At 28.0% G+C, this 14,150-nt stretch overlaps 1 protein-coding gene across 2 annotated transcripts in view; it reads left to right on the plus strand.

Annotated features, from left to right (window-relative positions):
• Positions 1–14,150, plus strand: part of LOC123292368 (beta-1,4-glucuronyltransferase 1-like) — a 160,969-nt gene that overhangs the window by 138,112 nt on the left and 8,707 nt on the right. For both annotated transcript variants that reach the window (XM_044872997.1, XM_044872996.1), the window contains one exon: positions 9,354–10,531. In XM_044872997.1, coding sequence (XP_044728932.1) covers positions 9,545–10,531 — 987 coding nt within the window. In that variant the 5' untranslated portion in view covers positions 9,354–9,544. The remainder of the gene's footprint in view (positions 1–9,353; positions 10,532–14,150) is intronic.

Here is a 14,150-nt window from a genome sequence, read left to right on the forward strand (position 1 = left end):
GCTTTCAAGCAAAAACTAATGAATGGGTTTGAATGAAACTTAACAATAATATAGCTCATCTCATAAATCAGAATAACACATGAGCTACAACTTATAAAGATATACTTTAAAAAAAATTTAGTCTGTCATTAAGAGTGCCATCTATGAGCATCATTTTGAACCATAAATTAAATATTTCTGTAAAAAATTCATGGCCATCTTGTCTGGTATTCTCAATGAATTATGACATATATATATACCTGTGTAAAACAATCCGTATCCTTATTTCAATTATTATGGAAGGGAGATAAGTTAGAGTAAGGGAGATGAAAACTATAACATGGTGATCTTTGCTTTTAAACCGAGAGAAACGGACGGGTATCCAGCTAGTAATAATATAAATGGAATATGCAACATATTTACATACATTACTCCTGCATAATTAGGCTGTTTGACTGCATATCCATTCAATTTATAAACTAAGTACAAACAAATTTTATAGCGTTTTATGTTTAACAATATTTAAATCGATATTTTGTCACGTGATTGTGATTTAATTGCGATACTATGACGTTAAAATTCACAAAGCAATTTTTTTCGTGGCGTGCGCGAGTTTTTGGTTTAAAGTTAACTATGTGTAAGGCTTCTTTATAGTAAACTTTAAACAAAAGGATGGATGAAACAAATTAGAATGTTTATTATTATTAGAGTAAAAGCTAGTAATCCCGGTCAGATAATAATTCCGGTACAATTTATTTAATAATTGTAACTATTAATCACCATTATAATCTTAATATACCTGCACCTCCAATTCATTAATATCTCTACTATGTTTAACCCGTCCGCTAAACACAAATTTTATTACTATCTCTTAGACAACCCTTCGACCTTCGGCATAAGAGCTCGCTGCTCACATAGTTCTAGTAAATACCTAATCATAATACCTGAATAATAACAAATAATACCTCAATACTATTCAAATATCTGTTTACAATTCTAGACAAATATGGTGGTAGCGCAAATAAATACATTGTACATAGTAAGATGTAATGTAATGCATTATTTACATGCGTTTCCACCATTTATTGAATTATATATTTTTTCTTAAATTCTATAATGTTCTGCTTAACTTCATTAATTTTTTATTTCATAAAAATCCTCTCCTGCCAACACAAAAAGAAAATAGAATTGGCGAAACTATTTCACAAAAAGAAATTAAAGTAAATTTTTATAGAGGAGTACTTAACAGCATTCAATACCAATACTTCAGACATCCATATTTCATTCATTGATATAATTTAGCTACTAATTCTGCTCTTTGTTATTCTCATTCATATTCTTAAAATCATAAACAAAAAAAGGTTTACCTACGACCTTTTAAATAGTTTTATACTTTTATAATAAAAACCATTAACAAAATAAAAAACTAATTTGTGTTCTACATAAATTGTCTTATTGACCGATTAGCTAATAAATTATTTTAAAATTTGTCATGAACTTCCAAATTAATTTCTACCAAATAAAAATAATTAAATAATTTTTTTATCAATAGACTAATCAAATATTTTAACAACACAAATAATATTTTTACTGACATGCAATTTCAATGTCGTGTCGCGTCTATTGATGTTAGAATCAAATACATTGTGTTGGTTTAATAATAGTTATAAAGTTTTAATAGTAATTTTACAGTTCAAACATTATCTATAATTTGAACAATTAACGGACCGAATTTATTTAGTTAAAGTATGTACGGTCTTCCCGTACTTCATTAAGAAGATTGCACAACATTTAAAAGAAATTTTTTAGTATATGAAAATTTGATAAGTAAAACTTTTTGAACATATGTAAATGATTCTTAAAATTGAAAACCAGCATTTAGATTTTTCAAAATTTGCTTATATATCCAGACTTTTTATGTTGCTTGTTACATAACGAAACAATTACCAAAATCTGACAGTAAAAACCCCATTTACGAAAATATGTCTTCCCGTATTTCATTTAGAAGGTTGTACAACATTGAAAAGAAACTGTAATGCAAGAATTATTAAATTGCATTAAATGCGGCCAAAAAGTGTGTACTTCCGGCTAGGGTATCCAGAAAAAATATTACTGAAAGAATATTTATGACGAATAGTCATGACGTTTTTGCAGTTTCCAGATCCTTCAGTGAATAAACTATTCAAAATTATATTTTCTGATTGTGATAACATTATCTTTCTATGTTTTGAAATAGAAAAACAACATTTTCATAGGTCACGATACTTTTATCACGATTTTGTCCACGGTATAATATTCTGATTCACGAAAATATTTAATTTAATAATGAGTAAGGTTGAGGTCTGAGGTGATTGAATGAGTGATGATGATCATACCGTTGCGTTGTTACAAACAAACCATTGATCATGTTATTTTAGTTCGTAATTATTATTACACACGTCCTAGAAACATTTATTATTTTATTTACTAATGATTGATGTAGTAATTATTCATATATTTGTTTGTTTATTTTTTGTTCATTGATTTTAAATTTAAATTCCGTGTTAATCACGTCCTTGAAACGTTAATTGTAAATCTATTTACACGCACTTTGTAAATCATTTATTGTATATTTATATGTGTGTATCTGCCTGTAAGTGGTTATTAATATGTACCTCCTCTATATTCTGTATTTGCAATTTTATCTGATTGTACAGATGATTCATTATTTTAATCGGATGATGATACTTTTTATCAATTATTTCCTGAATATGTATAGTGAAGATTTATTATATTCAAATTGGAAACGTAAAAAATATAATAGCATGTGTAATGCAAATGCTACCAGTGATGAGCAAGACCGTATCGTATCTTGATCTTGGTCTGAGCGTAGTTATCTTGGCCTTGATTTTGATCTTGACCATTGAACTTTGATATTCCTCTTGTAATATTAGTTTTAGTTTTGATCTTGGTCTTGCAAAAATATGTTTCGGTCTTAGGCAGAATTAGGTCTTGATCTTGCAGAGTTGCGACTTGGTATTGATTTTTGGCTGCTTAGTCTTGGTATTGGTCTTGCCTAAATGAATACTATATTGGTTTTGCTCTTGTTCTTGAAAAATTTTCAAGACCATGACCAAAACTTATCTTTGCCTTAATATTATTAGATGAGTTTCAACATACTGCAAAATAAAAATAAAAAGAATTTGGATTTTGAAAAAAATAATTTTTTTTCCCTTTTTTTTTTTTGACAAAAATGGAAAGATCAAATATAAATTTTATAGCAAAACTGTTAATTTTTCATGATAATTTTAAGTTACAGGCAGTTTTAAAAGAACTTTTCAGAAGATAAACGAAAACGCCCTATAAAAAAGATGTTCGTAAAAGATCGTATAACGTCATAATGTTAATTAATAATCCTATACAGTGTATACCATTCAATTAACATTATTACGTCACAACGATATTTACGAATTTTTTTATCGACCGTTTTCGTTTCTCTTTTGAAAAGTTCTTTTAAAACTGTCTGTTACTTGAAAATTATCTTGAAAAAATGAAAAATTAAAACAGTTTTGGTATAAAACTTATATAAGATTTTTCCATTTTAGTCAAAAGAAAATTTGGTTTAAAATCCCAATTCAGTAGAAAATGCATCAATGGTTGTTAAAACCTCAAAACATGAAGCTTTTTCTGGAATCTATCATTTTCAGGAAAATCACACCTTATCTAAAATTTGATATTTTTAGTAACACGCTTTTATTAGCTTGGTATGTATCTATGTTGGTATGTATGCATTACTTTTACCAATATCTATCAAGAAAATATTTACAATAATTGAAATCTAGCACCCCACGCTTTTTTACGATAAAACAATTCTCAATCAATTATATTTTTTATATTTAGCTTATAGAAATTATTTCCTACTTGTTAATTCAGCTGGTTAAAACAGCGTGTATTTTTAGTTTTTTTAAACTATTATTTATTCCTGTCCTGTGTGAATATTTATCAATTTTAAGGCTTCAATTAAAAGTTTTCCGTACCTCCTGAAATAGAAGTCTCCAGCTATGAAAATTATCGTTGAGGGCAAACTTGTTAGACAATTCCTCAAATTTAAAAAATAACTGTCAAATATTATGCGTGACTCTAAACCTAATTACTTCCAAACTAATCTATAATTTATATAAAATTTCTTTAAAAAAACAGCAAAGCGTGATAATAACTTTATTTGTTATTAATGTATTATTTAACTTGATTCAACGGCCTATTAAAAAACACATCATAATATCGATATGACCTCGAACAATACACGGAAACCTCGTGCTATTTTCTTACCAATTTAAAAGCATTACCTATAAAAAAAATTAATATTTGAGTGTTTTCAAGATAAAAAAATTACATCATTTCATTTTACGAAAATTACTAGAATTTTAATTGATTAATAATTAAAATATGAAAATATTGATGAACCTGTGTGTGATATCATTAATATTTAAATAGGTAATATTTATTAAATAATAATTATAAATATATTTTATTTATGTACTTGAAAGGAGTTGAAAGGGTCATTAATATAATTTTTATTTGTTGAATAGGCTGCAAATATGATGCAAACAGTATTTGTATCATCACTAGCATGACTTAATTTATTCATAGGAATGCACGGTGTTTTATTATTTATCAGAAGGGATCACAAAGCGGAGAACATAGTTACTCCAAAAAATACGGTTTTGGATGCCAAGCAAGTGAAAACAAAAAATTGACTGAGATAATTGTTGAAATACCAAGTATAGACTGTGTTGATTACGCATTCGTTTGGTTTTTTACGTCATCTAAGCAATATATATAACGTATATAACGTAAGTTTAAAATATAAACAATAGGTTCCTGTATATACATACTATATAATGTTTCTAACCTAATTTGTACTCTCGCGAGTAAGAGTGATTTTTACGAAAAAATGTGTCAAACAAAAGTTATTTATTTTATAAGGACATTTTTTACATTTAAACTTTTGTTCTATCTGTAACGGTTTAAAAGATGGGTCCGTAGGACCGGTTTACAAGACCTTGACTTCATTTGCTCATTTACGAACTCGACGTCACTTTTTACGTCCTGAGCACACTATGAAATTTCAGCTGGATTTATCTTTTCGTTTTTGGGTTATCGTGTCAACAGACGGACGTACGGGTAAACAACCGAAAATGGTTTAATTAGGTGATTTTATAAACACTCATATAAAAATGTGTTCGTAGCATGAATATTTAAAGATAATGGGTGCAATTGGCCCCCTTATCCTGGCTCAGACATTTTATTCAACAAATAAGAATGTTTCGGTTTTACGTTTCAGACGAAATTACTGATGAGAATAGGAATACAAAATCTGAACCGCCGAAATCTGATTAAAATCTTACACTCCAGAACTTATACTTATATTTGCCACAAATAAGTAATGTATAATGAATAAATACTGAAGAATGTACGTAATAGAGAGAGTGTAATAGAGCGATGAATTGGCAAGATCAGTGGGTAAAAACAAGTATGACAAAGATAACAAACTAAAATTGATTCAAATTTATGACAAGAAGGAATTTTCTGGTTAGTATGTAAAATTACACAAAAATTATCGAACTCTCCTGAATAAAATCCTATAATCATGTCTGTGACAAGCTATCACAAATAGAGATTATAACTTTAAAATATTGTCCACTATACTTTCGGTTCTGTCAAATGGTCTTAGTTTATTATTAAAAATTTGAAGGCTTATAAATTGTACTGAAATTTATTATAAAAATATTCACATTGAAAATAAAAACAGTACTAAATAATCAAAAATAATAATTGTATCCAATAATTATATATGTTGAAATTAATAAACTTTAATTACAATTTCCTCGTCTCTATTTATAATTTTTGTTATAAAATCAATTTTTTTTCTTAATCAAGTTCATAAAAACAATAAAAAAAACCACATTTTTTTGGTAATATTTATTTATAATTAATGTTTAACTATTAGTTTGTTGAATTAAAAAAATATATAAAGATTTGAATTTTTAATTACGGAAAAATGAAATTAACATAATAAAAGTCTGCAACATCCAAAAACTCAATGCTTTATTTATTAACCTTGCTGCAGGCTGGATTTGGTTGAGGCTTGGGAAAGACTGGATTATCATTGCTGGAATTATCGATTCTATCGTTAGCCTTGTTATTTCCTACTTGGGTGAAACCTGTGAAATAGATATTTGAGTTCTTGCTATTTATATAGGTATTGTGAGTTCGTGTCCGTGTTCATGTATTAATATGATTATGTACTTTTCTATTAAAAAAAAATTACTTCAGACTACAAAGAATTTTTTTCTGCATTAAATTACAGTCATTTTTATTTAAATTTCCAAAAATAGGCGGGGGTAGTGCCTCCATTTTAAGGAAAACCGATATAGGCTATATCTACATAACCGTGCACTTTGGACCAAAAATGGTAGTAACCTGTATGACAGATAATCAAATTACCTACCTTTTTTGTCAACTAATTTTTTTTGTATTACTAACCGTTTATGACTTATACGACTATGACGATTTACTTATTGGACCGATATGTCTTCCAACATTTGTTTAAACAAGAAAATGATAACTACTTAACTTTTAAATCTACCAATTTCCTATAACATGTACTTGAAAATTTTTTTTCTAAGATTAATATTTATGATGTTATAACGCGTTTAATTATCTACAATAAAGGTTATTACTATTTTTGGTCTAAAGTGCACGGTTATGGAGATATATCCTAAAACGGTTTTCCTTAAAATGGAGGCACTTCCGCCGTCTATTTTTGCAAGGATTTTGTGCATTTACATTCAATACGTGATACTGAACCTATTTAAATAATAAAATAACTCCTGTTATTTAGTGCATTATGGACAAGAGTAAAAACTAGCTTCTATATAACCTGTATTAAATGTTCTTAAAACCATTTAAATAAACATGTCAACCTGTTTTCATAGAAGAAATAAAATTTTATATTGGTTTTCGTAATAGTACTTAAGCTGCACAAATTACCCATACGTTACCATTTTGTTGTTGGATAAATTTAATAAATGTTTCGACATTTATATAAAAATACCACAGGACTTTTATTTAAAGATATGTTATTTATGAATGTTATTTATACGAAGTCAGTATAAACACACTACACATATATATTATAATAATACCTACCTTATATATGTTTTTTTAAATCGATATTCCAAAATGACAAGATAAATTTACTATCAATTGAAAAAGTCAATAAAAATTATATAAATAGAATAAGCTGTAGAAGTGTGAACCATCAATGTGACTTTGTGGTAAAACTTCTTGTTTTCCTAAAAATAAACATAAGTAGCAAGTCGAAAAATTACAGTGAAAATTGGTTATAACAACATCGGTTACAACGACGAAATTGAAAGGTATCGCCCAAATCACTATTTGGACACATATACGAATGTATTGGCTATAACAACATCGGATATAATAACCTTGCATACTTTTGTTACATGCATATACTTGTGTGATTACAGACGGGCAGGCGGACAGCCGGAAATTGACTCTTTAGGTGATTTTATGAACACCTACACCAAAATTTTGTTTGTAGCATCAATATTTTTAAGAGTTACAAACTTGGGACTAAACTTAGTATACCTTCATATATTGAATATATATATAAATGGTATCAAAATGGAATGGCAGATCAGAGGCTACCCTTTTGAATTCAGAAAATAAAAACAGCTTCTAATTCTGAATGCAAAAATTTATGCGATCTCAGATGTTACATAACGCAAAATATAATATAATAAAGTCCAGGTTAAGTGGCAACGAAACAAGTTTAAAACTAAGAACATGAAATGTGTAAAATTATTAACTACCCAAAATCGCTCTTAAAAGGTAGTTCTGGGTAGTTTAAAAAATCTAAAAATTGAATGCGTCTATCATTTTGTATATCACAAGTTATGTTACCAATAATTTACAAAAAGATGTGTTGATCTAAGGATATCGAAAGATTGGAACATTTAATTCATTTGTGGGACTGCGTGTATTGGATAATAATAGAGAATCATTTTTATAGCAAATAATATTTATGTCAACGTAATCTTTTTCACTACTTTTATCAACTATAAACATAATGACTAAGGACAAATAAGTGTATTAAGTAAATAATTTAATACGATTGTTTTAACTATAAAAAAAGATATCATCAAATCGCACAATACATGATGTATCTAAAACTGCATCAGAAATTCTTATTTAATATACTTCAAAAACTGAAATTGCAACTCAAGAACTGAGAGATATTATATTCCATCCCCATTATGCCCCAATATTTTGAAAGTAGTAAAACTCTTTCAAATTTTTTTGAGAATAAAGGCAATAAAATCAAAAGTTTCAAACAGCTGTATCTCTGCGAAAAATCATCGAATTTGAAACAAATATAACTCGTTTGAAAACTTGTATTTTCTAGTATTGGAATCTATTGCTCAAAAATTTTTATCATCCCTTACCGCTGCACACTGAGAGCGGAAATGGTGAGAAATGCTATCACTAAATTTTATATAAAGTTTTGATTACCCACCAAAATTTTAAAAATTATTTTACAAAGACTACTCGAAAGCTTGTTTATTTTTCTTGAGGAAAATGAGGTAAAAAAAAAATTTTTCGTATGATCTTTTAGGACCAAGATATTCGGCTGCCAAAGAAAATTGAAACTTCTGGATTTAAAATCCTGTATCTTCTGAAATAATCATCGCATTCAAATCATTCAAAAACTTAAACTGCCTTCTTTTAAACCCTGGCAGATTGTTTTGTAAAAACTGTTATTACTCTCTCAATTTTCGTTTTGAAAACATGTCAAAAAACAAAATTTTTGCATATTTTAATCGTTTTTCATCTGGCCGCCATTTTATAAAAAAGGGCGGTATCAAAACTCTTATCATGCTTATTAGAAAACTTGGACTTTCTAGTTTTGGAATCTATTGCTCAAAAATTTTTATCACCCTTTACCGCTTTTGTGCGGAGACTCTTACTCCTTACCACTTTGTACTTTGTAAAATTGTATATGTTAAAATTTATAACTTGATTAATTTCGAGAAATTGTTGGTTTTAAAGATTCTATTTTATTCCATTCCATTTCGTATAAAATAAAAGGGCCGATTCGGTTCTAGTACTAATTCGGATAGAATTAAGACATCACCAAAATTAAAATTTTTTCGAAGTAACACTACCATTATCTATACCTAATATGTAAAATAAATTTGCATTCAATAAATCGAAAATAGTTTCAAATCTCAATATGTAATATACGCCTAAATTAAATATATCAATCAGTAAGCTTTATCTAATAAAATTTTTTTTCGTTTTTGTTTCAGATAACACATGCTGAATTTATATCAGGGCATTACAATCGCTGTAGTGCATTCTAATATAATTAGTAGCAGTGCACTTTATTCGCATATAAATAAAAAACTACAAATAGTTTTACGATTAATCTTCTTGCCATATAAAATCATCTATATATTAATATATTTATTAATACAACCATTAGACATAAATTAAAATTATGATAAGCAGACGTAATTGGATTCTACGGTGTGTATGTGCCGGTCTAATATTATATATTTTTACACATATATCAATACGAACTGGTGCCTCTGATTTTATATCAGAATTGCAACAATCTGGAAGAAATTTAGCTGCCTTAGAAAATGTTGGACAAGATATTAGTAGCAATACAAACAATAATAATATCGAACAACAGCAACCACCACAAAAGTTAATCAGTGCCAAAGTGAATGTTGTAAATGAACCAATGTATGATCAACAATCGACTTTTACAATAGTTTCAAATAATAATGCAAATAATTTAAGTGATAATAAACAAATTAATGAACATATTAGAAAATTTAATATTGAAACAACAACTAAAAAACGTTTGGAAAAATTTATAGAAAATTTTGAAGAAATGAAAATGAACGACATCATTGATGATACCTCATCAATTGATGAAAATTCAAATCATATTATGAAAATTGAGACCAAACAAGATGAACAACAACCGATTCGATCCGATGAACAACAGCCAATTGAAAATCAACGTTTCGATGTAATAATGCCAACAACGTTGAACAATAATGTATCATCAGTGCAACCAACTACGATGACAATGAACAATACAAGTAGTTTACCAGAAAAATCATTAAATGAACGTTTAAAAGAATTATTAAAATGTCACGAGCGACCAATGATACCGCGTACCCAACAGCGTGGTGATTATTGGGTTTTATATAATTATGTTATGGCTGAAGAGCGACACGAGTGTTATGATTCTATCACGTATACAACTCATGCGGATTATACATTTATGGATAATTTAGTGCCATTAATTGAACGATGGCGTGGACCAGTTTCAGTTGCATTACATGCACCTGGTAGTGATTTTACAGCAACATTAAATACTATTAAATATTTACGTGATTGTACATCACCATTGGTGAAACAACATGTGACGTTTCATGTGTTTTTTAGTACGAAACATGTACCTAAGCAGGTAAGATTTTTAAACTAATTTTCTTAATCCTCATTTAACAAGTTTTGGCCCATTCATTTATTACGTAAGCATTTTAGGTGGAGGGGGTTAAACCCATTCTTAAGTATGATTTTATGAGTATTACAAAAAAGGTATGTACATCGCGAACTAAAGTCTCTGTGGTAAAGAAAAACCTTAAGACTTAAAGCATACTAGCTAAAACCGACCACGTTACGCTGTGACTTTGTCTGATATTAATTTTTAGGGAAGGTAGACAAAAATAGCCTACACAAAAATAATCTACTTGACATTTATATGACTATCATCCCTTTTCCATTATTTTTAATTATCGTGTCAACTTCGAAATTCAACGACCTATAAAAATGTAAATGCAACTATCTGTCAAAATATCAAGTCAATCTATCAACTAATTTTCGAGCTTTGCGGACATAATTATACGGAAGTTGAATTATTATACTTAAGATAAACACTATAAAAAACTGTCATAAATAATAAAAAGGCAACAGCATACAATATTCTCAAGCGGTCTCCGATACAATCGCTCAAGTACTGACTGTGTCCAATGCTTAACTTCAGTGGTCAGACGTGAACTGCCTTCAGGTTTTCAACGTGATATGTATGTCACGTGTTATAAATGTATCTTCCATTGTGTCGGTCCAAATCATGGTGACCACCAAACTAAAATTTTTACCTCCTACCAATAACTTAAAGACATTATAACAAAATCGCTCAATCGCGACTAAAGAAGTTTTCACTTCAATAATAGAAACTCCCAGAAGCTTTATTATAACAGCAAGCTGTTATAATGGTTAAAGTCTAAACTTTATTGTTCAATCAGCGCTTGAGTGATTATTTTTATCTTACATCCCCTACAAGTATCGACAAAATCATAAAAAAAACTTTATTTTTAAATTTTCTCAAAAATGATGATAAGTATGAAAAAAAATTTCAGGCAAGAGTTGTAGCAAATTAAATTTTTATTTGCTAAAAATTATACTTAAAAAGGATATGTACATATTTTTTCGTTATTCCAATAGGAATAAAGTAAAGCATCGACAAAATTCGGCTCAAAAAGAATGACTTGAAGGAGCCTGGATAAAATTATTTGTTTTTTTTTTCAAGTCTTGTCGATTCTTGCCAGGTATGTACTGGAAAAAATAATGGCAGATCTGAGTTTCTGAGGGTTGAAAACATAAATAAGGACAATTTTATTGGCGTATTTTTTTGTAATAATGGTACTTGTAATTTTTTACAACAGTTAGTAAATTTATAATTCTTAGTTATTTCTTATATAACATTCTAATTAGTAGTGCCATTTCAAGTGGCACTTCAAGATAAACATTCAAATTCAAATATTCTAATTAACTATAAACTTTCTGATGTCATTGATTAAGTTTGATAAAGTTGTATCATTCTTGTGATATAAATTAAAAAATTAATTCTTTTTATTTTAATTTTAATTAATCTTTTCATCGTAAACTATTTTACCTCAAGTAACAGCAAAATTTTATTGTAACGTATCAAATCCCTAAATCTAAAAATTTAGTTTTAGAGATTTAGCTTTTTATAACGCCATTATACTATCTTTTGACATCATTAACAAGTGAAAACAAATAATTGACTGAGTTAATTGTTGAAAAACCATGTATAGACGACAGAGTTGAATACGCAATCGTTAGTTTTTTTTCGTCATGTAAGTAAATAAAGACAGTCATTCTTACATACAAAGCAATAAGAGTATCTTTCTTCCCACTTCCTCAGTGGATATAGTATATACGTATATACATGATATACGTAATGTATTAATTTAAAATATATACAATACGCGTATACATACTATATAATATTTCTAACCTAATTTGCTCCCTCACGGCTAAACAGTGATGTTTACGGAAAAAGGTTTCAAACAAAAGTTATTTATTTTTTTATAAGGATCATTTTTTGCGTTTAAAGTTCTATCTCTAACGGCTATCGAAATGAGTTCTACGGAATTGAGACTGAACTGACTTATGCTGCTTATTTACGAATTCGACATTACTTTTTACGCCCTTTGCACGCTATAAAAATTTATTTTTTGATTTATCTTGCTGGCAGACAGACAAGCAACCAGAAATGGACTCTTTACGTGATTTTATGAATACCTATACCAAAGTTTGTTCGTAGTATTATTAATTTTTAAGCGTAACAAACTTGGAACTAAACTTAGTATACCTTGATATATTTCATACATACATGATATTAAAAGGATTGATTTATAGGGCTTTAAAGTCTTATTTTATTGTTAAAATCATCTTGCTGATATTTTATGTAAATATTTTATCATTTTTAATATAGATTATTGTATTTAATCTGCATATTTAATCTAACAAGTGTTTATGACGAAATTGATCGGAAGTCAAGTATCAAAGAATGCATGCACGCTTAATAAATGCATCAAATTTAAATATATCAAATAAATTTTACACCATTTTTTCCTTAAAAAAAATTCGGTTCATGAATCGGACAGTTCGTGTCAGATGCTAATCATACTCTAAGTATAGTTGTTTCTTTTCAACAATAAATACATCGAGTTAGAGACAGTCAATCGAAATTAAAATTTTGATGGTAATTTTATTATTATATTCTTGATACGTATACACAAATTTCAAGTTTTCTGACACTATGCCCATAGGGACACAACAGCCTTAATAATATGAAACATTTATTAAGCACAAAGTAAAGGTATTTTGTCGGATCAAACCACTGGCATACAAATAAGCTTCATTTTTACCTAGTTCAGTACCACTTATTCCATTGTTTAGAAATGACAAGAAATTATGATGAATTGCACATTTATCGTTATAAAAAATTTGTTTTATCACTATTAGTATTATTAATTATTATTATCATTACTTCAAAGCAAACAAATATTTGAAAATTTTCTCGAAATGTATATGAGTCGATAGTACAGTCATTTTAGCTATTCAATTCGCAAGAAACAGAAAATTGTTGTAATATTACAGTACCGAATCAATATCGCAATACTTGAAATAAAATTATTTAAAAAAATTTGATTTTTTTTAAACATTCAATAGATTTATAGCACCTCGCTAAACATAAATGTTTCGATTGCATAGTAATCATCGTCAGTAGCTTAATTTATTCATATAACACAAACACATTACAAATCAATATCAACAATTGTTGTAATACTTCACAAAAAATTTAATGAATTTATTTAATTTTTGCCAAATAAAAGGTACTTTTGCATCTTAATAGTCTGTTGAATCTTTTTTTAGCATAAAAACCCCTTAATTATATTTTGTCCGGAAATTTGGTATGAATACTCCACTGTGCAACGCCTAATGTAACGTACAATTAACCCGTGAAAGAGACTCTTTTGTACACCAACAGTTATTGCAAACGAGCTATTATCTTGGTTTTCTCTTACAACATAAAAGTTTCAATTGACTGTAGTAATGTTATTGTAGTCATAGACAAAATAAATGAGCAAGAAAAGAAGCCCTATTATACATTGATAAGACTAAAAATTATACAAGGGATATAAAATATAATGTTTATCAGCATTGCCATTTGTACTCATTTGTTTATATAAATTAACACTTTGATTATACACATG

The sequence above is a fragment of the Chrysoperla carnea genome, chromosome 2 (genome assembly GCF_905475395.1).
Source record: "Chrysoperla carnea chromosome 2, inChrCarn1.1, whole genome shotgun sequence".
Taxonomy (NCBI): Eukaryota; Metazoa; Arthropoda; class Insecta; order Neuroptera; family Chrysopidae; genus Chrysoperla; species Chrysoperla carnea.